General features: G+C 36.9%; 2 protein-coding genes across 5 annotated transcripts; both read right to left on the bottom strand.

Annotated features, from left to right (window-relative positions):
• Window positions 1–1,135: 1,135 nt before the first annotated feature.
• RAE1 (ribonucleic acid export 1) lies at window positions 1,136–9,240 on the bottom strand. Of its 3 annotated transcripts, none has more exons than XM_071759636.1 (12): window positions 9,101–9,240; window positions 8,538–8,634; window positions 8,291–8,395; window positions 7,814–7,906; window positions 7,382–7,468; window positions 6,350–6,436; window positions 6,012–6,083; window positions 5,387–5,494; window positions 4,935–5,041; window positions 4,775–4,850; window positions 4,086–4,280; window positions 1,136–2,501 (listed from the first exon to the last, which is right to left on the bottom strand). In XM_071759636.1, the coding sequence occupies exons 2-12, from the start codon at window positions 8,625–8,627 to the stop codon at window positions 2,415–2,417; spliced, it is 1,107 nt and encodes a 368-aa protein (XP_071615737.1). In that variant the 5' UTR covers window positions 8,628–8,634; window positions 9,101–9,240; the 3' UTR covers window positions 1,136–2,414. The 3 variants fall into 3 exon arrangements, with proteins under 3 accessions (XP_071615737.1, XP_071615736.1, XP_071615734.1); XM_071759635.1 differs by having other exon boundaries at window positions 9,111–9,230; XM_071759633.1 differs by lacking the exon at window positions 9,101–9,240 and adding an exon at window positions 8,907–8,929.
• Window positions 9,241–10,030: 790 nt separating this feature from the next.
• On the bottom strand, window positions 10,031–22,408 carry SPO11 (SPO11 initiator of meiotic double strand breaks). Of its 2 annotated transcripts, none has more exons than XM_071759931.1 (13): window positions 22,079–22,408; window positions 20,583–20,696; window positions 17,923–18,011; window positions 17,195–17,261; window positions 16,874–16,982; window positions 16,255–16,341; window positions 15,171–15,207; window positions 14,839–14,948; window positions 13,805–13,904; window positions 12,493–12,530; window positions 11,551–11,627; window positions 11,258–11,369; window positions 10,031–10,778 (listed from the first exon to the last, which is right to left on the bottom strand). In XM_071759931.1, exons 1-13 carry the CDS (start codon window positions 22,222–22,224, stop codon window positions 10,659–10,661), a joined length of 1,206 nt encoding a protein of 401 aa, XP_071616032.1. In that variant the 5' UTR covers window positions 22,225–22,408; the 3' UTR covers window positions 10,031–10,658. The 2 variants fall into 2 exon arrangements, with proteins under 2 accessions (XP_071616032.1, XP_071616033.1); XM_071759932.1 differs by having other exon boundaries at window positions 10,662–10,778; window positions 11,254–11,369.
• Window positions 22,409–23,234: the final 826 nt, after the last annotated feature.

A 23,234-nucleotide genomic window follows, 5' to 3' on the forward strand; every position in this document is an offset into this window, starting at 1 on the left:
CCCTCTAAAATTAGTCTGAACAATTAACATGATGACTAAGTAATTCTGAAACCTTGCTGACAGATAAAACGAAACTGATTCCAAGAGGAGAATTAGAACTCAACATATTAACACAGAATTATGTGTTTTGTGTTACCAAACAAGAGAGACTTACCAGTGCTGGCTTCATAATGAAAATAGATTTTGGCTAAACTTAGTATCCACTTAGGTCACTCCACTGGATCCTACAGAAACATACCTGCTGAACTAGAGTGAATCTATTCTCTCATCACTCTCACACTGTTAAGTTTTTAACCCAAGAAACATATTTTTTAAAACATGAAACAGATGATACATTCAATTCTTCCCTGTTTACACCACTGGGAATTCTGCACACAGGAGACAGAATTATTTAATTGTATTTACCATCTGTGATGCCACAGTTAAGCTTTAGCCTGCAATCACTTGGTGGCATTCATAAGATCAGAAAAATGTGCTAACCACCAAAGATTAAAGGCACAACAATCACAGCCTTTAAATATAAAATTCAACAAAATCATAATAGATGTTTGAGCAAATGACCAGCTATTGATATAACTGCTGGGAACTCCTTCCTATCTTAAAGAAATCAAATAGTACATGAACATGACATCTGAAACCTTGTAAAATATAGAAAGTAGCAGAAGAAAAAAAAATAACTTGAGAAACAAAACCCAGAAAAGAGTGTCTCTAAAGAGTAGCAGAATGTATTTCATGGACTTTCCTCAACTACACTACACACCCAACAAAAACTGATGAATATTATAAAGCAGAGATGTTAAAGGAGCAGTAAGCTATAGAGACTTTGAGGATGGTATGATTCATGTGTACTCAGACAAATTATCTGGTGTTTAGCTGTTAAGATAGGAAGGAACTTGATTCACTCTCATACAACAAAAGGCTTTTCACACTAGCCCTCCTAGCTCCTGGACACAAAACCACAGGAATCATTCAGAATGAAAGAGCAGCTGGAAAAAACATTAAGATTTCCAGCTAAAGCAGTTGGAGGAAAAGAATTTTCAAAAAATGTATCTTACTTACAATGAAAGGACAAGAAGGTGCTTTCAGTAGTGAAGCACATCACCTTGGCCAGGTTATATAATACAACACACGAATGTAAAAAAAGCATTTAGTAGAAATTTTATTTGAAATGCAGCACGAATCCATAGCCTTAAGCGTTACAACATACAGTTTTACAGAGAATTTGTACAATATGACAGGTATTTCTCTACATGCACCCCTCTATTTTTATTTTGTTGTTATCAAACAATAGTTAAAGAGGAATAATAAACATTCACTTCTAAAAAGAAAACTTTGGCATGTATACAACTGGCTAGGTAAAAGTAAACAGTCAGATTCAAGTCAGAAAGAGACCCACTTCTTTTGTTTCACAGGATTTTTCATCAGGATGAAACTCACCAGCACTATTTCCTAGTTAATACAAAAATGAGTTTGGTTTGATTTTGGGTTTTTTTTTTTTTCAGTCCAGAAACCCCTGTTAAGGGACAAAAATATGTTAAGAGAGATGTAAAAGAACCAACTTTTAACTCTAACAGGTGTCAGTTTTAAAACACTTTAGGCCATGAGTACTTTGCATACATTGGTTTGGTCATGAACAAAACTCTTTTACCTGTTTGCTCATGTTACTGAACTACATATCACTTGGCACAACTGACAATTTCTCCTTCATACTATAGTAAGCATGAGTACTGATGGCTCAGAAGTCATGTCCATTACTGGAGTATGAGAAAAACTAAAGTAGAATTTGCACTGTGCTCACTTTCTGGCTCAAGTTTCTGTCACTGTATCGGCCTCTTCCATACTTACCAAATTCATCCAAAAACTGAGGAAAACCAATTTGCAGAGCATTTCTTCCTGGTATACAGTAGACAATGTTCCCATTTAAAAAAATCAGAAAGCAATTAAAGAACCCCTGAATAACAAGTAATAACAAGACTCCTTTGAGAAGAATTACTTGCAATTCTTCAAGTACTTACAAAAAATACACTATTTATACAACTTCCCCAGAACCATTATAATGAACATATTTCGATGTAGTACTAATAAAATAAATCCATAATACAAATGGTAGCACTTCTAAGCAGGAATATCTAACCCAGATTTAGATTTGCTGCAATTATTGCTGTGGAACAGACAGTGGCTAAGTCATATGAATACCAGCCTCTCTTTCTTATACACATTGGAACATCTAATTTGCAAAAAATGTTCTCCAAGTCAGAATACATTTAATGTCATTTTTACAGTTCCTGCTAAATGTTAGCGATCCAACGTTGACTGAACCATGGTGCAATAGGGCACAAATGGCAGAAAAGCAGTGGAGTAGAGGCAGGAATGGCAGAAAATCAGTGGAGTAATCCAAGTCAGACTCATACTCACTACTTCTTATTCCTAGGCTTTAACTCTTCTGCTGCATTTCGCAGAAAAATGTAGTTTTTCTTTTGTGGGTTGTAAAATTCATGACCCTAAGAAGAAAAATAATCTGTTTACTCTCTTCAAAGAACAAATATCAGCATTACTTTACAATATAAGAAAATGAACATTCCATTAGCTCAGTGTATTAAGATACAATCTTAAGTTGTTAAAACCAGATATTGGACAACATTGGTGGACTAGAAACAGCTTACTATAAAAACTAAATACAAGAACCGTAAGTACAGAGTAAAATGTAAGGGATAATTATCCATTTTTAAGGTATAAAAAAGCTTTTCATTAAAAAATTACCACTTATGTCTATGCTCTACTTTACAGACACAATGTAGGAGCTCAGTATGATTTATTTATTTTTTCCAACGTGATTCTGGGCAGAGAGGAAACTACAAATTTAGGAGTGCATCCAGTTTCACTTTATATTTTCTATCTTTTAAATGGAATAAGGTCACATTTTTTCAAAGTGAAGCTCAAGCTCTACAGGCAAGTGCAAAACTATCAGTTTCCCAACTGCAGATGCAAATATACTATTACGCATATTGACCTTATTTGCATACACATTACTGACTCAACACACAAGTATTCAAATCAGGGAGAGTAAACATCAACAAAGCTACTACAGTCCAATGCACAACCTGAAAATTACCAACTATGCTTGACAGAGCAGAGTTCTACTCTGGTTCTAGAAAGGAAATGTACTACTTTGTATGTACTGGTTTTACCACTTAATACTAATTAACAGATCTGAAAGACATCTCAGGAGGTGTCTACCACAGCAGTCTACCCAAGCACTCAGAAGAATTAATCTGCTCTAGCACCTAACAAGTTATTTTACTTGAGGCAGCATCCAGAACAGTAGATGCAATGCAGTAAATTAAAATTTTGCTCTCCTTGTGGCATGCAAATGAGGTCATCTGTGTGATGTCTGCATTCATTTCAGTCAAAGCCACAAGGGATACTATCCTCAAATTTAAAAGTGCCAGTTAAAAGAGGAAAGTTCTGCCACTCCATTAAAATTAAGTTACATTTCAACCTTGCTACTCATTTCTTAAAACATAAGGAAGTATTGATTTTCCACACATTATGGTTTGTTGTGATTCTCTTGCATCTAGATGATTAATTGTTGAGCTGAGTTTGGAAAATAAATACATAAATAAGTGTGACCTGCAAGTTGCACTGAGTAGGACTGGAAATTTAGTAGACAGCATTAAGAAAATGGTTTAAGTGTTTATAACCACAATATTTTTCAAGTTAGAGAATCTCAGTGAGAAGCACAGGTGTGCATTTCAAAAAGCAAAGGTGGGAACCTGTTAGGGTGCCACACTGCCCCATGACACTCCCCACAGCAGAATGTGTCAGCAGTCAGCATAACTTTGGAACCATGTAATTTACATTTTGCCATATTTTCAATGCAGTGTTGTTAGCAATCTTATTCAACTGAAGCTTAAAACTAAAAAATACATGGTTTCAATGTTAAATTGCATCAGATGTTTAACAGGACCATTGTTTTCTTGAACTGTTATGGAATTATACTCAGCCACAATTTATAAAGAACAGCAAAAGCCTCATGGGAACAGTTGTCAGCTGGAAGTGTGAATGCCAGCCTAAACCTTTCTTACCTTTGACCAATCATAACTGGAAGCATATGCAAAGATGTTGCCATTATGGTTGAAGCAACAAGCAGATATTGGCTGGTCAAGTTGTTCTGATGTTTTTAGCTTCGTTCGGGCATCTTTATCCCAAAAGCTGAATCGTCCATCAGATCCTACTGTGGCAAGGGTACCATGGACAGGATGAAATGCTATCCCATTTACCTGTGGAATCACAAAAAATACTATGTAAGTCACCAGATGTGGGACAGGTGAGGGGAACACTCACAACACATGCATGGAGAGTAAATACACAGGAAAAATTTTCTTCAACTATGTACTGCTCTTATTTTTAAAAATATCTTCATGTATGTTCTTGAGGGAAACACCTAAGAACGCAAAGCACCATCCTTTATGCAGTCCCTAAAAATGCAATGCAAAATACTGTATCACAAATATTCCAAGTCTTGTTTCAGTATCAGCAACACTAATAAGTGACATCTCCACCAAGGTGATTTAATGAATGACCTGGGGCGTATTTTAAGATATACAAAAATTTGTCTTTCCTCTTAATCTATGACTGGTATTTAAACCCAAGTCCAAGGTAACTTTAGGCAAGATAGAAGGTCAAGAAGTACAAACAATTCATATCCAATATTGCATTAAGAGTCTATACTGCCCTGTATAAATGATCTAGTGGTAATATGCTGAATACTTACAGCATAGATATCCTGAGGTGCTGATGTGTTTGTTCCATTGGAGCGATGACATTTAAAAGTGAAATTATCTTTTGCACTGGGAAAAAAAAAAAAGGTATTTTTACTTTCCTCATTGTAAACTGAGCAATAACAAAATAAACTTTTATTAAGTGATACTTACGGATTTGGGGGGTTGATATAATGAATAGCTACTCTTCCTTCAATACTTCCAAGGGCAAATCCAGTAGGTTTGTTCACTTTGTCTTTAAAAATAGCAACACAGCGATGCTAAATTTGAGAGAGATAACAGAAAGGTTTTAGACAGAGGTCTGAAGGCAGATTTCCTGACTGCTGTCTGTTTTCCATGGGGATGCACATCACACATACCAATGCAAAGCAAGGAAAACCACAAACGAGGTCAAGAGATAGGTCAAACTCTACTGCAAATTCTACTACAAATTCTACTTGGGTGACAGTATTGACATTTCTTAAATTCTTATTAAGGTCAGCAACAGAAAAATGACAAATCAGGACACATGCTGGTAACATTCTGAAATGTTGTTTTAAGCCAAAAAATGACAAGCTCAGAATTTCAGTAATCTGAATAAATACACTTGTTACATAGTAATTTACCTGGTGTTTAAGAGGAGATTCTATTCTTCTGAATTCAGAAGGTTGATTCTCTAACTGATAAACTATCAAGCCCCTCTCTGCAGTGGCCACAGCAGCCATAGGATGAACCTGGATAAGGATGTAAAACAGATTGGAAGAGAGACATCTATTTTTTATTTTGCAGAAATCCCTGAAGAAATTAAAGAAATTAGACTATTTTCTGGGAAGGAGGAGGGGAGGGCTGGCAAGGGGAAGAAAGTAAGAACAAAATTAATGGAATTATATTTAAACAAAACAAATCAGTTCTTCCCTGCTCTTACAAAATTCAACATATAGTAATCTTCTCATTATTAGCTAATCATTAGCCTTCCAATATGCATCATAAGAGTGCTATACAACTGTATCCAGAAATAAGGGCAGGTCAGTATTAGGGCTGATCTGGTTTAGGAAGTTTAAAAGAACACCAGGTGTGTTTCTTATGTTTCCCAGATGCCTGATCAAAAAGATTAATTTGTTTTATTGCTAATATCATACAGAGATCAAACACTAACAGTCAGTGGTAACCTACAGCAGCTTCAAAGACTGCCAGTTTACACATACTCCCAGTCATGTAGCTGACACTGGCTTATCATGTATCCCAGCTTACCACATCTGCACAGTAACATCTTTCAGGGAGCTGCAATGTCATCATAGGTGTTGGTGAACGGGTGTCCCAGAACTGATGGAAACAGAAAAATGAAAAAAATTACGTTTGGAGTTGGGGCTACACCATTTAAATTACTTTTGTAAAGAGAATGCAACTGGTACCAAGTTATTTCATTCTTGCCTACAGTTAGAATACTGCAACCCTCTGTGAAGTGTGGTTATTTCATTTATCTGTTTTTTTATATTAGTATTTAACAAAATACTTTAATTTCACATAGATACTATCATACACAGATTATTAGCACACTTTATGTCCTTTTGTTGAGAAAAAAATCATACCTTCAAAGTTTTATCCCAGCTTCCTGTCATGACACAGCTATAATTTGGTGCTTTAATCCAATGGATAGTCTTCACAGGAGCATCATGCTGAAGAAAACAAAAAGACAAATACACATATATTTATTAAGATAACAGTCTACATTTCACTGGGGTTTTTTTGTATGTAGTTACACTATTTATCCATTCAACATGAAATATTCATTATTTTAGTCACAACAGTTAGGATAAAGGTTGCTCATCATCTCATTGTACTGTTTAGTGCTATAAAATCACCCACATAAGAAAACAATCATTCCCAATGCAAAGAACTACAATCAAGTCACTCTGTATAGGAAGCACAGCAGAAATACAAACCATGAACAGTGGGACTTTCTATTTACTTATAAAGGATATTGTTTGTCAAAGTGCTGGTTTTATAAAAAAAATATATAATAAAACCCACAAAACCCAGCTTCTTCTGATAACAGCTACAGAATAAAGTCCTATGGGAACTGTATCAACAAGATGTTAAAATGAAGGCTGGGAATGTGCATTTTATCACCTCAAGTAAGATACAAGAAGCAATCAGTAAAAGGACTAAAATTTTTCCCACATTATATAAGTGGTAACTCATTTCAGTCACAATAACTACAGATTCTCTGAACAGACATTCACTTTTAAATTGGTAATTGATAATATAATCCCAGTTACTGCTGCAGCAGAGAGCTGGCATTTGTGAAAGTGAATTCAATGGTTCTTTAAATTTTTCCTTCCCCTATTAATGCAGCAGGGTGACAGCAGCAACAGATACAAATCTCTCTCAAGCAAAATATAGGAAAAAGCCACACAGGTTATTCCAATCACATCCACTGCAGGTCTCCCTATTCCTGTACACTTCATTATCTCAAAAAAAATCACCCTACAGCCTCTTCTTCACCTAGCAATATCTACTTCAGAAGCACTGAACATTAGCTTATTTTGATAATAAAGGTAGCTTTTAATAAAAATAGAAATGAAAAGAAACACATAATAGGTTGGGGTTTGCTTGCTTACTTGTGCAATCTGAATAGCTTGGTTACTGTTGAGATCCCACATTTTAGCAGTTTTGTCACAGGAAGCAGTAAATACTTTACTCCCATCCTAAAAAACAAGAATAAGGCCAAGAGATTTAATAGCTCTATCATTCAGTACCTATTAGACAACTGCCAAGATATATTATCTTCCAGTAATAGAATAACAGTAATGTAATATATTACAAGTAGAAATTTACTTAGAATTGCATATAATAAAAAAGAAAGCTCTACTAGCTATTATCTAGCTTTAAATACATTCTTACTTTTAAACTTTTTCTTATGCCCATGTCACTCTTCTATGAGGCTGTGCTTAGCCTAAATCTATACAATAATCATGGGCAGCATCTAGATGTGGCACTCGTGTCTGTCTCAACAGGTTTTTTATAATTATTATTTTTAAATAGGAACATACATCACTCCAGCAGCCATCTAGTACAGGCCCTGTGTGCATCTGCTGAGCCTTTGGAATTGTCTGTCCATTATCCTGAACTTCCCAGCAGCGAACCTGTAACAGGAAAAGTGCATACAGATGTAACATATTAACACTAAGAACCTAAAGGGCTTCTTGAAGATCCCACCCTTAGTTTATCCAACAAAAAAATATTACTGTAAACACCAAGCTTATTGCAGAATCAGTGAAACCTTATTTTCTCTGCATAAGGGAAAACACTGGCTACATATTCCAGAGTGTAAAACACATAGGCAGGTCAAGGAATCCTCTGAATATTGCAACTGAAGATGCTCAGCTCTGTCAAACTTGGTGCCTTGGCACCCAAGCAAAGATTAAGGTATTCAGATACACTGGCACAAATTTTTAGGATCATGTTTTACACTTCAGGCAGCAATCCTCTGACTTTATTCATCAGTAGGTCTGACTGTAAGAACTTACATCATTTGCCCATGATCCTGCAATGAGGAAATTACCCGGCAATGTTGGTGGGCTAAATGCTAAACAAGATATGCTGTCATCAGGTGGGGATGTTACTTCAATATCCTGTAAGAGAACAAAAGACAAAACAAACTTAGCCACATTTGCAAACTGCACTGATAGCCTGAAACTTCTACAGGATGAGTTAGCAGGTCGTGAGTGCTGTGAGACATTAAAACACAGGAAAAAAGTGGTTCCACACACATACCTTCATCGGGTTATGGTTATCTGCAGTCGTACTGACGAACATGCTGGTACCTCCAGTACTAAACCCTGACGTTGCTCCAAAGAGACTCATGCTTGCCCTGTAAACAAGGAGAGGGTTTACCCAGACCTGCCAGGCCCCCAAGCATCCCCAGGGTGTCTCGCCCTGCCTGCGAGGCACACGGGGATACAAAAAACCACACGTAATTAAAAATAAATTAATAAATTAATTAATTAAAACAAACACAAATCACACTTCTCTCTGCAGTCGGATCCCTGACAGCTGCAGAGACATCCCAGGGGAGACCCTGCCCCTTCTGCCCCCAACCCCGCGATGTGTCCAGCCCTGCCCAGCCCCGTCTCGCCCCCGTACAGCCGGACCGGAGAAGCAGCCAGCGGGCCGGCTGCCGAACCCGGGCCATTCCCTGCCGGCAGAACCGGCCGGCGCGGGCAGCAGCCGTTCGGGGGCTGGTTGGAGCGGGGCCGAAGGAGCCCGCAGCGCTGCCTCAGGCGAGGCGGGGCCGCCGGGGAGCACGGAGCGGGCATCCGGCACCGACCTGGACTGACCTGGACTCACCTGTGTGACAGGCCCGCTCCGGCCCGCTGCCTCCCGCGACGCGGCCCAGGAACAAACGCAGCGACGCGGGGCAGGCGGCGGCTCCGTGCGCAGGCGCGGCGGGCGGCGGTACCGGGTGCGCCTGCGCTTGGGCAGGGCGGGGAGGAAGGGACTGGGTGTGGGCAGGCCTGGGGGAGGCCACGGGAAATGGGGCGGTGCCACGGACACGCTTCCTACCGGCTGGGGTGAGCCCGGCCCGGTGGGGTCGTGGGCGGGGTTTCTCTCCCTCTCCCTCTCCCTCTCCCTCTCCCTCTCCCTCTCCCTCTCCCTCTCCCTCTCCCTCTCCCTCTCCCTCTCCCTCTCCCTCTCCCTCTCCCTCTCCCTCTCCCTCTCCCTCTCCCTCTCCCTCTCCCTGCCGGGGACCTCCGTGTCGCTTCCTCTAAGGAGAGAAAATTAATTTCTTTTTCTTTCCCCGCGCTGTGAGGAACGGAAGGGCAGAAGTGTAAAATGTTCTCTGCTTCTGGGCTCTGCCTGGGCCCCCTCTCCCGTCTGTTGGGCTCAGCCCTGGGGGTGACCCCGGCCCCAGGGCCATTCCGTGGCTGGTGGAGCAGCCTCGGGTTCGTTCTGGATGGAGATTTTGTGTGAATCTGGGCCCTCGGCGTTACTAGCAGGTGGTAACACTGCTACTGTGCAGTAAATAACAAGGAATTTTAATTCTTTTTTAAATTAATACTGGTGGAACAGTAGTAAAAAAAGAAAAGAAAAAAAAAGCTTAAGTCTCTGAAAATATCTGTAAGATCCCTGCTGATGACTATATATTAGTTTTTCTATGCAGTCATTTTTTTTCCTCACATAAAATTTATTGCACGCTTTAATCACCACAGCTTTCTGCTTCTTTTCCCTGTTCTAGAGCCAACTAAATAAAGAAAATGAACGAGGGGTTCTGTTATGTGCATCATTAACAGGATTGTTTATTAAATTCTTAATAAGTAACATCTGCTTGCTTACTTGTTCATTGAGCACAAAAAGTAATTTGGTTGCTGGAACATTTACAGCTGCTTGTGATACACAGTAAGGAAGAATTAAATCTGAACTTTTCTGACTGAACTTACAGCAAACACAAACAATGCTACACTAAAAATAATTTCCAAAAATAGGCATGTGCAATAAATTGTTAACAAGTCTTTTACTGCCTTCAAAAATAAAAAGTTTGGTACAGCATCATCTTGTGCTTTAAGAAGGCAAAGTAATTCCTTCAGACATTTTTTAACTTAGAATTTTCTGGCCAGAAAGAACATATCTCTATCTTTCTCTGCATATACTGCATTATTTATGTATGTATTGCATTTGGCATCGATACAGTGCAGAAGCCACAGAATGAAAACTACAACATTGTGTAAAAGAACCGTATTTTCTTTTACATTTTGAAGAAGAGAAAAGAGATAATGATAATCTAGATAGAATGATAAAGAAACCTAAACTGATGCATACTCCTTTGTGTCTGCATTTTTTTCCTAAAAGAAGTCAACAAATCTATATCAAGGAAGGATTTCACTTGCAAACAAGCACTCATAGCCATCCACCAAACTGCAGTTTGTTTGGTAAATAGACTCTGGAAAGGTAATCTGATGAAAGAGCAGTTAAAACTTGAATTTCAGCCTTCAGTTTAGATGCTGCCATAATTTCCAGCTGGGGAAAAAAAAAAAAAAAAAAAAAAAAAAAAAAAAAAAAAAAAGGTTTATAAGATGAAGATAAGCAGGAAGGAGAGGTTACACAATACCTTTCCTTCTTTTCTCAACATTTCACACATATATGCCTGAATTTAGATAAATGGTTTAAAAGCTACAGACCAGATTAGACCTCTAGTACTTAGTAAGTACCTGCTGCAAGTATTGCCCTACTTGTAAAAGAATAATATTTAGGAAAGCAGTAAAATCCCATGTACAGCAAATGATCATCAGATGACTGCTGCTGGGAAAGCTTCAAATACTTCTAGTTCTGTCCTGTGAGCATGATGGGCTTACTAAACCTTGCCTTCTTGTAGGGCTGCAAAACCTTCCTGTTTCTGCCATACTAATACTTTGGCATCATAAAGAGGAAAAGGATTGCAGACGATATCATTTGTCCTATGGAGAGTAAGCAATAGGTTATAATAGGTTTATACTTACTTCTTTTTTCCACATTGGCTGACAAGCAATGTAAGGTCTCTTTTGTATACTTGCTAACTTATTTTGATCCTGCTTTGTAAATGGAATCAGGGCATCTTTGGGTATATTTAATCTGAAAAGAAGATAAGGTCGTTAAACTATTTCATATACTAAAAAAAATATTCCAATGTATTTATTTTAGGACAAAAATACAAAATAATTATGTCAGGGTTTTTTTTGTGCGTTAAGTCAGACTGCACTTTCTGTCTAGGAAAGAAAAGAATGCTTCTGTTTCTTTTGGGTAAATAACTGACCTCTGGAGATCAGATGGAAGGAGCCCAAGCCACTTAATAGATGGAACGGTGAGATGATGGGCCTCAAAAGACATTGACTAAAATAAGAAAGGTCAATTATAACATTCAGTGACTTTTAGGTTAAATTATTTGAGACACATGCTTTCATAGTCACATTTTATTACAATGATAGTTAAGAATTTCTGCTATCAGAATGGTATAGAAGAAAAAATAGTGCAACTGAAGCTTATCCCCTTTATTGGAAACCATTCTTTCACTAAGACTTTCACTAAGACCACTCCAAGACCAGTCTTGTGTGAATAGTTATAATTTTACAGTCAAAGTGAGTCTGATTGCCAAAACAAACAAAAAACCCCCCACAAAAAACAAACCAACAATAAAAACCCAAACAAACCTCCCCTCCCAACTACAACAAAAACAAATAAAAACCACAAACCAAACAAAAAACAATGAAAACAAACAAACAAAAAAACCAACAAACCAAACAAACAAACCGCAGAAATCTAAACCAGGAGGAAAAAGTACAATCAAACGTGGAAATTTGTGATATTTTCTGCTGCAAAGTATCACATCATATAAAAATAGCCCAAATAAGCAATTAATGATATTTCTCAGAATACTCCCTCTGTTCCCAATGGTTAGTGACTCCAATTTTTTGAGCCAGAAGTAGTGGCAGTGTAGTACTTGGTTTTATCAGGTTGATTTCAGAATCCATGAAAACCAGTCACCTACAGCCCCGACAGCAAAGTATCACAGTTGAGTGACATGTTGTATAAAGGAAGAAGTGGTTTCTGCAGAAACACAAGGCTTAAAAACTGTCTGTATTGACACAAAATGATAAAAGGTAGTAACCATTCTAACAAAGGCTGTAACATTTCATTCATTTGAGCTGCATGGCTGGGATACAAAACAATATATTTGAAGTGGAGAAATTATACTCACCACAGATCCATATTTGTAGACACACATTATTTCTATACCTAGGTTGCAGAACACAAAATGTAAAGTGTCTCTTTATCTCCACGCTCAAATTTAAAAGACTGCATGAAGAATTCAATTTTATAGCATAACAGTTATGGTTTTATGATTAGTGCAGTTCTTTATGGTTTAAAATTATTTTTAGAGTATGTCAAAATAAAAAGAATTTGAGCATAATGTGTCACCTTTATATACTTAAATGTTTCATTCTGCCTGAGCATTTCTGAACCAAGGATAATCACCTCTTTCACACATTGTCCAACTAGCACAAAAAGTGTTCTTTGTGTAAGCTGCCTCTTTTAGTACTTTTCAGTATTATTCAGTATTATTCAGGCTTTCAGCAGCTGCTTCTCAGATTGCTTCTTGGTAATCACCCTGATTTCAGGTGGTACCAGTGTAGCTACAGAAGAGATTTTCTACATTTTTTTATGTGAAATCAGATTCTGAATTCAAACAAAGGCATCCATGCTCATAGACACAGAATCCCTTGTGAAAAGAGGGAAAATTCAGACCTGTGGCTGATGTAACACAGCACATCCAGAATGTGTTGGATTTTTTCAGGTTTAACTTTATTCCTGTTGTCACCAGACATGCAGTTTCTAGCTTTCACTGCTGTAAACTATGGGCACAAATGCTGAATTATTAATACAAGTGTATATGAACTGCTGTGAAACCAGTATCAGGCTCACTTTGCTCATACTATTTTCTTCGTGCCTGTCTGGCCTAAGGTTCCTAACATAGTTTGAAAATGAACAATGTTTAGAGAAGTTCCTGTTACCTCCTTCTATTGTACAAAAGGAATAGTATAGCCAACAGCTGGAATTTTTGACAGAGCAACATTTTCAACTGTACTGAACTCTGTAAAGATATTGCTAGGGCCTCCTGAGCCTTTTAGATGTGGTGAAGTGCCTAACACCCAGTCAATCATAAAATTCTGTTATTCTTATCCTCATCTTTAGGCCCACAGGTACTTTCAAAATCTAGTCCTATTCTGATCTATGAGTTCTATATTTATTTTTTAGGTTCAAGTTCCTATTAATACTCCAAAGCACAACAAGTCATCACGGACCATGAGGATATATTCAATGGGAATGAAAAGCCAGTATTGCTGTTTCAGTTAAATTCCTTCTGTACTTCTGGATATATTCTGCATAAATCAGGAACCTTCTGGCTGTGTTGGAGCTCTATGCTCTGCATACCTTCCCAGGAAAGTGAGAAAAGACATTCTACACAGATTTTGCTTTCCTTTTATGTCATTGAACCACTACAGATTTACCATGTGGATCTGCATCCATAAGGGAGAAAATAGGAATTTGAAAAGTATCCCACAGCTTTCTGACCAAAAGTCGTGTGTTAAGATCTGGTATGCCTCTTCCCTGAGGGAATAAAACAAAAGTAGACAGTTTAAAATTAATTCAAACAGCATCTGGCTACATATGTGTTTACATTAGTAATTTAAATCAAGCAAACAAACAAAATGCTGGCAGAAATATTTCTCCAGCAGCTATTTTGCAGGAAAAGTTGTACACTCCTATTTTGGCTCTGTGAGGAGGGAAATAGGAATGGAGCTGGGGAGCAGCACAGGAGATGTCCTGGGTTACAGGAGATGTCCTGGGTTACAGGAGATGTCCTGGGTTACAGGCACAGTGGATGTTTTGTACATTTCTCTATTTAAGGAGTTAATTTGTAAGGTGGTGGATAGATGTACCCTGGTATCTGTGTAAGCTGGTGTAAAAGTGGCACTTTTTTTCTTCTCAAAAATCCTTATGGCACTGATGATAGAACATAAAACTTGCTGTGACTGACTGTATCTGGACAGTATGGTGCATTGTATGAATGTTTATCTCTCTCAGGTATGGGGATTTGGGTTTTTTTCCTCATTGTGGGCCAAATTTGTCCCAGAAGAAGGAGGTATCCATATACACATTTCCTATCCATTCTCTAGGTTCCACAGCTCTTTCAGTACAATCCAAAATCAACCAGTTCTGTTTCATTTGGGTTTGTGAAGCCTTGAATCCTGAAGGGCAAAACATTACTCAACAGTTAAGCTTTTCTGAGACTGAGTGGGGCAGCTACTTGGCAGCAGCACACGAAGCTACCAAGCTCTAAGGAGATGATTGGAGGAGATAAGTCTTTAGAATGTGCATTTTGTATTTCGATCAGGATAATAAAATTTAAATAAAATATTTTTAGACATGCTTCATATTAATTTTAGTATGGATTTTTTACCAAATGTGAGCACCCTACAATGCTAAAGTATTATTTAATTTCTTAGGTCTAGCCAGATGATATGAAATGTGAGATGCCTACCGTAATCATTATACATGGGCACATCCTTTTGCAGAAGTCATCATCCAGAAGTCTCTGAAAAGTTGCATCTTTTTCTACAATTAGCATAAATTTGGCATGTGAGATTAAATCTTTTCTGTTAAGGCAAGCTGCATGTAAAATGATCCATCACACCAATCAATTAGAACTAAATGCTCTAAAGTACCTGTTCTGCAGCCAAAAAGCAGTGTTCATGATTCAATTTCAGAGCCAACAAGCAAAGAAAAAATTACCAGAACATTGTTTAACTTGGAGTATTCTTTGTTTTACTTTATTTTTTCAGTCTACAACTAGAGTTCCTGCTCAAAGGATACTTTTAATTCCTTGAACATTAGATGGCACAGTGACTGCCTAAAACAACAAAAATGAGATTAATAATTTTAAATAGAGAAAATGATATATTTTAAAATAACAACATTAGGTAATGAAGGACACAATTACATCCTGAAACAGCCATTCCTTTTCTATATACCAGATCAATCTTGACATTTTCACCTTGTTATAACTGTATTCAACCTTCCATATCCTGCTGTATTGTGTGGCTGTATAGGAGTCCTGTGACAAGATGCTTTTCAAGAGTGTTTGTGCTACTGTCACAGGAGATTGTTCATCATAGGGGCATTGTAGAAATAACAATGTCCCCATTATTTTTTTATATCTCTGAGCCAGAAAAAAAGTCTGCTTAGTGTGAAGATTGCAACTATAATACAGGCTTAAAATGTTTAAATATTCTTTTTTGAGACCACCAATTCCTTTCTCTCATTAACCTATAACTTGATTTTGTAACTATTTTGAAGCAACGATTTTAAGACACAGTCATGTTTACTTTGTGTCTCATATTAGGACTGGCTTAATCTGGCAAGAATATGGATGAGAAAACAGGAACTGGAGGAAGAACTTGTCAAAGAGTATGTATGATTGAAGTGTGTGGTCTGGTTTTACTTATGGCTGCTACATCACCTTTCGTGCCAATGTGGAACAATTCAATATATGAAAATATGAAGAGCTGTAGAAAGGCATTAATAACAGCTCTGCTTAAACCCAAAATATAACAGGCAGCTAAGGTTATCTTTTAGTTTTGATATTACCAATTTTGGCTTAGAATGAACGCATTTTGCAGGAAATCATGACAGCAGTCAGCAGGTCTGCTGCCTTCTGCCTCAGGTTATAATGCTAAAAACCACATCCCAAGGTGATATTCCTGGTGAGTACATAGCTGAGCTTCAGAATTGCAGTAGGATTGAACAATATTTTATATCTCTCTTTGTTTCACCCATGTTGTACTGTCTCCATTTGCCCCAAGCACAGGTCTGTGTAATAAATGTTTACAGTGACCTGAGCTACAAGAAGTGCAGAACATCACCAAAAGGTAAGCTGTTACCATTTTATTCTACATACTGTTGCACTGTAGGTACAATGCACTTTTGTACCATCCTCCTCAGTGTAACTCAAATTACCAGCAACAAAACCTTTGGTTGTAGACAGCTGAAAAAAGTAGCAAATTGTATTCAGTAAATTGCAAGTTACATGCTGTTATGTTCCTACATTGCACAAGCAAAACTAGAAACTTCTGAGAATAACTCTGATTATGAGTTATTTAATGAGCAGTTATTGATTGCTATCAGCCTGTTAAACACTAAGCAATGTTGTTGGCATCATGGATATAAAGGCTTACTGAGAGTAAATTATGTTAACAACTGCATTTTTAGATACAAAGAAGTTCTTTTAAAGCATGAGATACAAGTAAATTTGAAAGGTTACTATATAATAGCAAAATACAGTGTGATTTTGAGCTTGTAATTTGTCCCAAACTCTTTGGAGCGAGCTAACTTTATGAATTTTCTCTGAAGAAAGAAATCTTTCAAGGGCTATTATAAACCATAATAAGGTTTCATTGATACAAATGATGCCTTTAATTTTAACTATGTGTTTTCTACTGATAACTTCTAACTAATAATTCACTTTTCATTTCAATCTGCATAATTTGCTATAAAAACATTCATAATAAGCCACTTACTATATGTAGACTTCTCCGAGGTATCTTAAGCATGCAAGAAATGTCATTGATTATATTGTCCACAACACTCTGGCTACCAAACAGCTGTGTATCTGAATAATATATATCTCTATCAAGGCAAAATATTGTATTTGTAATGATAATACTGAAACAGCTGTAGTCTCATAATAATATTATAGAGGACATGGATAATTAGCTCAATTGAAAGCATTTTACACATATGAATCTATTTTCCTGCAGGTTTGCACCCTACAGGCGTTTTTCACAATAAAATTCTTAAAATAAAATTTTATTTGAAATTACAGAAATGTAGCATGTTACCTTTTAGTTGCATAAGTATTGCTCTGCACCATCTTATAGATCATAGATAATATTTTTAGGATCAGAGCTGAAAAAATACAATTTACAGAAAATTATATATATTTTCAGAAACGCACATTCAATAATTTGTATTTGTATAACCCATATTTGTGTCTCATAAAATAAAACTTTGAAGCATGTATTTTAATGTGTTGTGCAAATACATAGAGACTGTGCTACTCATTAGACTCAGGCTGTCATAATTAGAAAGAATATGATGGAGTTAAGTGAGGGAATGTATGCCCTGCTGTCCAGGCCAAGAAATTAAATTACTGAGTTAGAAAAAGAAATTAGCTTATTGTCTATATTCCAAGATTCCTTTCCTAGCTAGGCTTTTGAGGAAGGGTGATGTTTTTACATTAAGACCTTCTGAATATGCCTTCAGCTGATACTCATTCAGGGACATAGAAACTGTAAAAATGCCATATTAATTTCACTGTCACACTGTAATTTAATAAAGAAGAGAAAAGCTGAAGGGCTGGTTATAGTATCAGGTTATATTAGCCATACTAAATCAGTGTCTAATGTTTTTTTTATGGTCTGAGTTTTTGGTTGTTGGTGTTTGCTTTGCTTCTTTGTTTGTTTGTTTGTTGGCTTGGTTTTGGGTGGTTTTTGTTGTTTTATTACAAAGTTTTCAATTAAAACGAAAGGAAAAGCATGAATTCTGCTTTTGTACATTTTTAACTTACCAAATCTTTGTGCTGATCTAGGGCAGTCGCTTCTTATCTGCTTTGTGGTACAACGTGGTATCATCTGCAGACCTACAGAATCTTTAAATCTGATTCATTGCAAACAAATACAATAAAACTGTTAACTCCTGAGTATGTGTAAATTGGTCTCTGCAAGGTAACTCAGGCTCAGATCAAGTATCATAATGCTCTTTTCAGACTCAGCACAGAAACCATCAACTTGGCTGGAGATGGAGCAGCCAAAGGAAGAAGGCAGCAGGCAGCAGTCATCATCTGTCAAACTGATTCACTGAAAATGTTACTGAATTGCTCCCCATCTGATCATTGGCTTCAGAACATGGAAGAGTCTCTCAAAGATATTTCAAGACTGAATTTAAGCCTAGAATACCTAGGTTTCCAGACAAATTTGAGATAAGAAAAAATATTTTTCCATGTTTATAACTGTTACTGTATCGGCATCAATTAATATTTAGCACGGAAAGAAAAGAATGACTGATTGGAAAAAATGTGCAAAACTCAAAAGCAAATAAAAAAAAAATTTGATAAATTTTTGATAAAAATCAAATCTGACACACTGACTTTCTGACACAGAATGTGTTCTTTCATATTACAATGATATAATTATACAATGACATATTACAGTAATATAATTTATGCCCTTAAATTATTACCAGAATAACTCAATTATATTCCAATATTCATTCTGGAAACAAAAATGTGGTTTGTTCTCTTCTCTGAACAGCTGTTTAATTTAAATGAGCTCTACCATTTTGCGTTTCACCATTTCATGCCTGAAAGTGCACATTTCACCAAAACAATTAGTTATTTGCTTAAGGAGACTCCATTATTTTACTGAAAATTATTTTAGTGCCTTATAATCTGACAGCCCTGTCTCCAAAGCATTCTTTTGCATTTCAGAATTCTGTACATACTTTTAAAAAGTATTGGTGGTAAAATGGCCATAATTTTATCTAAATTCCATAACGTTTGTAAATGTATTTGTCAAAGGCTTTGCTCCATACATCCTTTGGGTGGCAGACCACACCACGGTGCAAAAGTAAAAGTAAAGTGACAGCGGTAACAAAAGCTCAGCGTAGTATCTGCCAGCTTTAAAGTCACTTTCTTGCCTTTTTGCTGCAACATTTAAAAGATATTTGTGTGTTTCACTTGCATGCCCCCTAAAATTGTAACTGCGTGGGAGGAAAACAGTAATCAAACCTTTGTTTCTCAGGTTAAACAAGGAGGGCTCTTTTTTTTTTTTTAATTTCCCTGTCAAGATACAGCTGGACAGTGGAACCTGCACTGCTTTAGGCCTGACATCATCCTCAGATAAGGAAAATTTCAATCATGAAATCATCTACTTCTTCTACTACTTTGTGTCCAGCAGATTCCAGATATGTAAATTAGGTATGAAAAAATTACTAAAAAAAATATAATGCTTCACTGACTGCCTTTTCTTCCATTCATGTTATATTTTGGCATTCTGATTATATTTTTATCTGAGAATATTTATCTGATCATACTTCTTAAAATCCTGTAATAAAATGGGATATAGGTCATTATTCAATGGAAACACACATCTAAAATTACATTTCTCTACCATAAACAATGGGTCAGCTTTTTTTTTTTTTTTTTTTTTTTTTTAATGTGATGGATGAGCCTTATTTTTAACATACTGTGATGTTAACTTGTTTTAATTTTAACGTTCTCCCCCCATGGTGTTTTTCTAGCCTGGAATGCCATTTCCCCAAAGACTGCAAAAAATTGAAAAACTTTGTTATAGTATTTTAATTTTACAGACATCTGTGTGAAACATTTTTGTCAAACTATCAAGACAGAAACCATTAAATTCCCTGGAACACACAAGCCTTTTCAGTTAAACAATTACCTTCAGGCCTCAAGTTTTTTGATTGACAGAAGTTTATTGTTCTCCTTAAATAAGTATTCCACCAAAGTGCTAGGTGTGGAAGGTTTGCTACACTTTCTTAACCTCAAATGCTTGTAATATGTCCACTTAAATGCACCTCTGCAATCTTATCAACCTAAATATCCTCTAACTCACTGACATCCAAAGCTAATACAGGGCAAGAAACAGATTTGTGTCTTCCTTTATCCTTTTACTACTGTATTACAGAGAGCAATTAATCTCTCAATTAAATTTTCTATTTAAATTACCTCCATGGTAAAATACTCTTGTACAAGCAGCTTCTACAAATCATGAAGTGTGTTATAAAGAAGGACAAGTTGCCTTTTTTTCCTGATCCTGTCTAGGTAATAATAATAATATGAACTTGCTGGTAATTGTTTCCAGCCTAAACCAGATTTTTTCACTCTAACACAATTTACCATTTCTAGTATCTCCTGCTTCCAGAAAATGATTGTTTATAGGACCTCCCTTTTCTTTCCAACTCCTATTAGAGTAGTTTTACATTTCCCTTTATGCTATGATCTCCTATTGCTTAATATACTATGCTTATTCATGCAGGGGGGGCTATTGAATATTATTTTTTATTTATCCATGACTTTTTAGGAAGTAAAATAATTTATTATCTCTAATACTTCTAGAACTATGTACAATTAACTTTCCTGGAAGTTACGTAATCAAATTTATACTAATGGCATTTATATAAATATAGGGCAGATCTTTACATAATACTTACTCTATGTTCCTCCAGTCTAATCTGTTAGCCACTGTGAGAACAGGTGCTTTGTTTTGGGCCAAGCTTTTAAGTACATCTTGAATGACATTTTCTATTGCTTCAAGAACTTCAGAACTGAAAAAAATAAAATGAATGATACAGTTCATACGATAAAATCCAGTCCTGCATCGAGTTTTGATCATCTACCCCCCCTCCTACAAAAATAATGCAATCCAAAATGGCTTCAAGGGTATATTTGTTTCAAAAATGTAGAGGAACTCTTTGTTTTTTAATTTTTTGTTCACTTTCCCTAAAATCTTTGACTTTCCATTCCAGATGCATGACTGAGGACATAATTAAAAGTACATTTCTATTCAATCCTAAAGCTATCAAATTTTTTGCCAGCTGAACTTTTAGACCAACTGGCTCGTTTGTGACTAATGATTAATGTTTTACTATAAATGATGTAATATTGGCTTTGGCTATGATTTGGGCTAAGTTGTTTCTAAATACTGTAAATTTAAAAAATGTTCAAGACTACAAATACTTCCTGTTGTACCACTGCACATTAACCTTTTGATCTGCTGTGCCAAAAAACTGCTAAGGGTTTTAATTATATGAAGGCTTAGTCTCAACAGATGCACTGTGACAAGAATAAAATCTGTATCTTTCACCTAAAAAGACAAAGTAACCTTGCAGCAGAGCCCATGCCGCCCAACTCTAGGCTGCTTTGCGTGTTATGACAGATGCTTTTTATTTTCATAAGCAATCTGACTCCAACATTTCAGCTGTCCTTAAAATTACAAGTGAACTCTATAGCAGTGTAAGTTTACATAGAAAGTAAAGGAATAGACAAAACTTATTTTAGCTCAAAGTTTGATCAGCAAAGTCCAACTTTGTCATTAAGTAATATACTAAGAAAAAAGGAGTCGATATCAATGCACACCACAGAAAATTAATTACCCCACTGCTACAAAATTAGCAAGAATTATTTTTGAAGCCTCACTGTGAGTCTCGTTAAACAAGGATGTGTCATTAAAGCTCTATTTTATCAGCTCAATGTGTTTCTTCCGTTTTGTTCCTCAGCTTCCAGTTGCTTTTCTTGCTGAAACTAGATAATTTTTCAAAGCAATTTCTGAAAAATATTACCCTTTTATATATGCAAGTCATCATCATCAATATTACTACTATTATTATCCTCCTTTTCCTTTAAAAATATTTTTAGGACGCTCCCAGTTAGTTCTAGCTCTGAAGCTGAAGTACCGTGCATGGAAAGAATCTTCCAAAAAAATGACAGTTTTTGGTTACTGAAATCCACTGTTTTGTCACAGTTTTCTGTGTTTCTACCTGTACCTACAGTCTTTTTGGAGAGGTCTGAGGAAATGAAGATGCTGTTTGCAGTGTGAGCACCCTTTCTCCCCTGTGTTTTTGTGGGTGAGTGTTTTCCCACTTTTGCACTACCTTCTGTTGCCATACCATAGAGTGAGAATATGGGTGATAATCTTTATATCTTTTACCTAGAGACGTCTCTCTCCTGACCAGACAGACTTGTTTCCCTGAAGCTGGCCTTGTTCCCAGCTGGAATTTTAGTAGAACTCGCACTGTGGTCTTCCATGGAGGTTGGTGCAGACCGATCCAACTTCTCTGGAGGGGATGAAGCCATGTTGAAAAGAGGCAAAAGATTAACAAAGAAATTAGAAAACGTTATTCTGCCTGCTGGACATAAAACTCATGATTTGAAGTAAAACCATGGGAAAAAGGAGAAAATTTCTGTAGAAACCACACACAAGATTTTCCCGCCCTGACTGAGGCCTTTTCCCGCCCTTTATGGCGCCAAGGAGGTGACTGCCGCGCCTGACTGACCGAGCGCTTTTCCCGCCCTTTCAAACTGACCAATCGCTTTTCCCGCCCTTCCTGGCTGACCAATGGCTTTTCCCGCTCTGGATGACAGGCAGGAGGTGGCCCCGCCCCCCTGCTCCCGCCCTTTCTGACTGAGCATCCTCTGCTGGGAACCCAACCTCAGAACGGCCTCGGGAGCTGCTGTGCCTCAGCAGATGTTTAAGCATTTATTAACTATGCCGGAGCATATTGGAGCAGATATTAAATTCTGTAGCTCCCAGATCTCAGGGTCACTGGAATAAATCCAGTCAAAGTGGCCAAGTGGTTTATTAATACATTTCTCATCCTTTCAGAGTGACCAGCAACTGTTTTCTTCCCTCAGTATCAAATGTCTTTTCCCTCAGTCAGAAAGTAGAATTTGACAACTATTGAGATTAAATATTTAATACTACTTTTATTTGCCTTCAGCACCCAGAAATTTTAGAATAGACTTGGGATATGTTCTCAAATCTTTCTCAATACACTGTTAAACCCTTGTGTTCTGAATTAACAATAAACCCCTAATTCTAAGAGTCATGAGTCACTGGCATCCAAGGAAGCCAAGGCCAAGGAAAAAAAATGCTAAATTTTGTAAGCCTTATGGCTGAACCAAGATTTTATGATTCACATGGCACCCTTGGCCAGAGGGCATCCCTTCAAAATGGGCGGCACAGAGCCAGGGACAGAGAGCAATTATGAAAAGAAACCCCATATGCAAGTATCATTTTGGTGCCTTTTATACCTCTTGTCCTTAGGTCTTTACCTTTTCCTACAAAACTTTCAGTCTTTGCTTTC

Source organism: Heliangelus exortis, chromosome 16, assembly GCF_036169615.1.
Source record: "Heliangelus exortis chromosome 16, bHelExo1.hap1, whole genome shotgun sequence".
Classification (NCBI taxonomy): Eukaryota; Metazoa; Chordata; class Aves; order Apodiformes; family Trochilidae; genus Heliangelus; species Heliangelus exortis.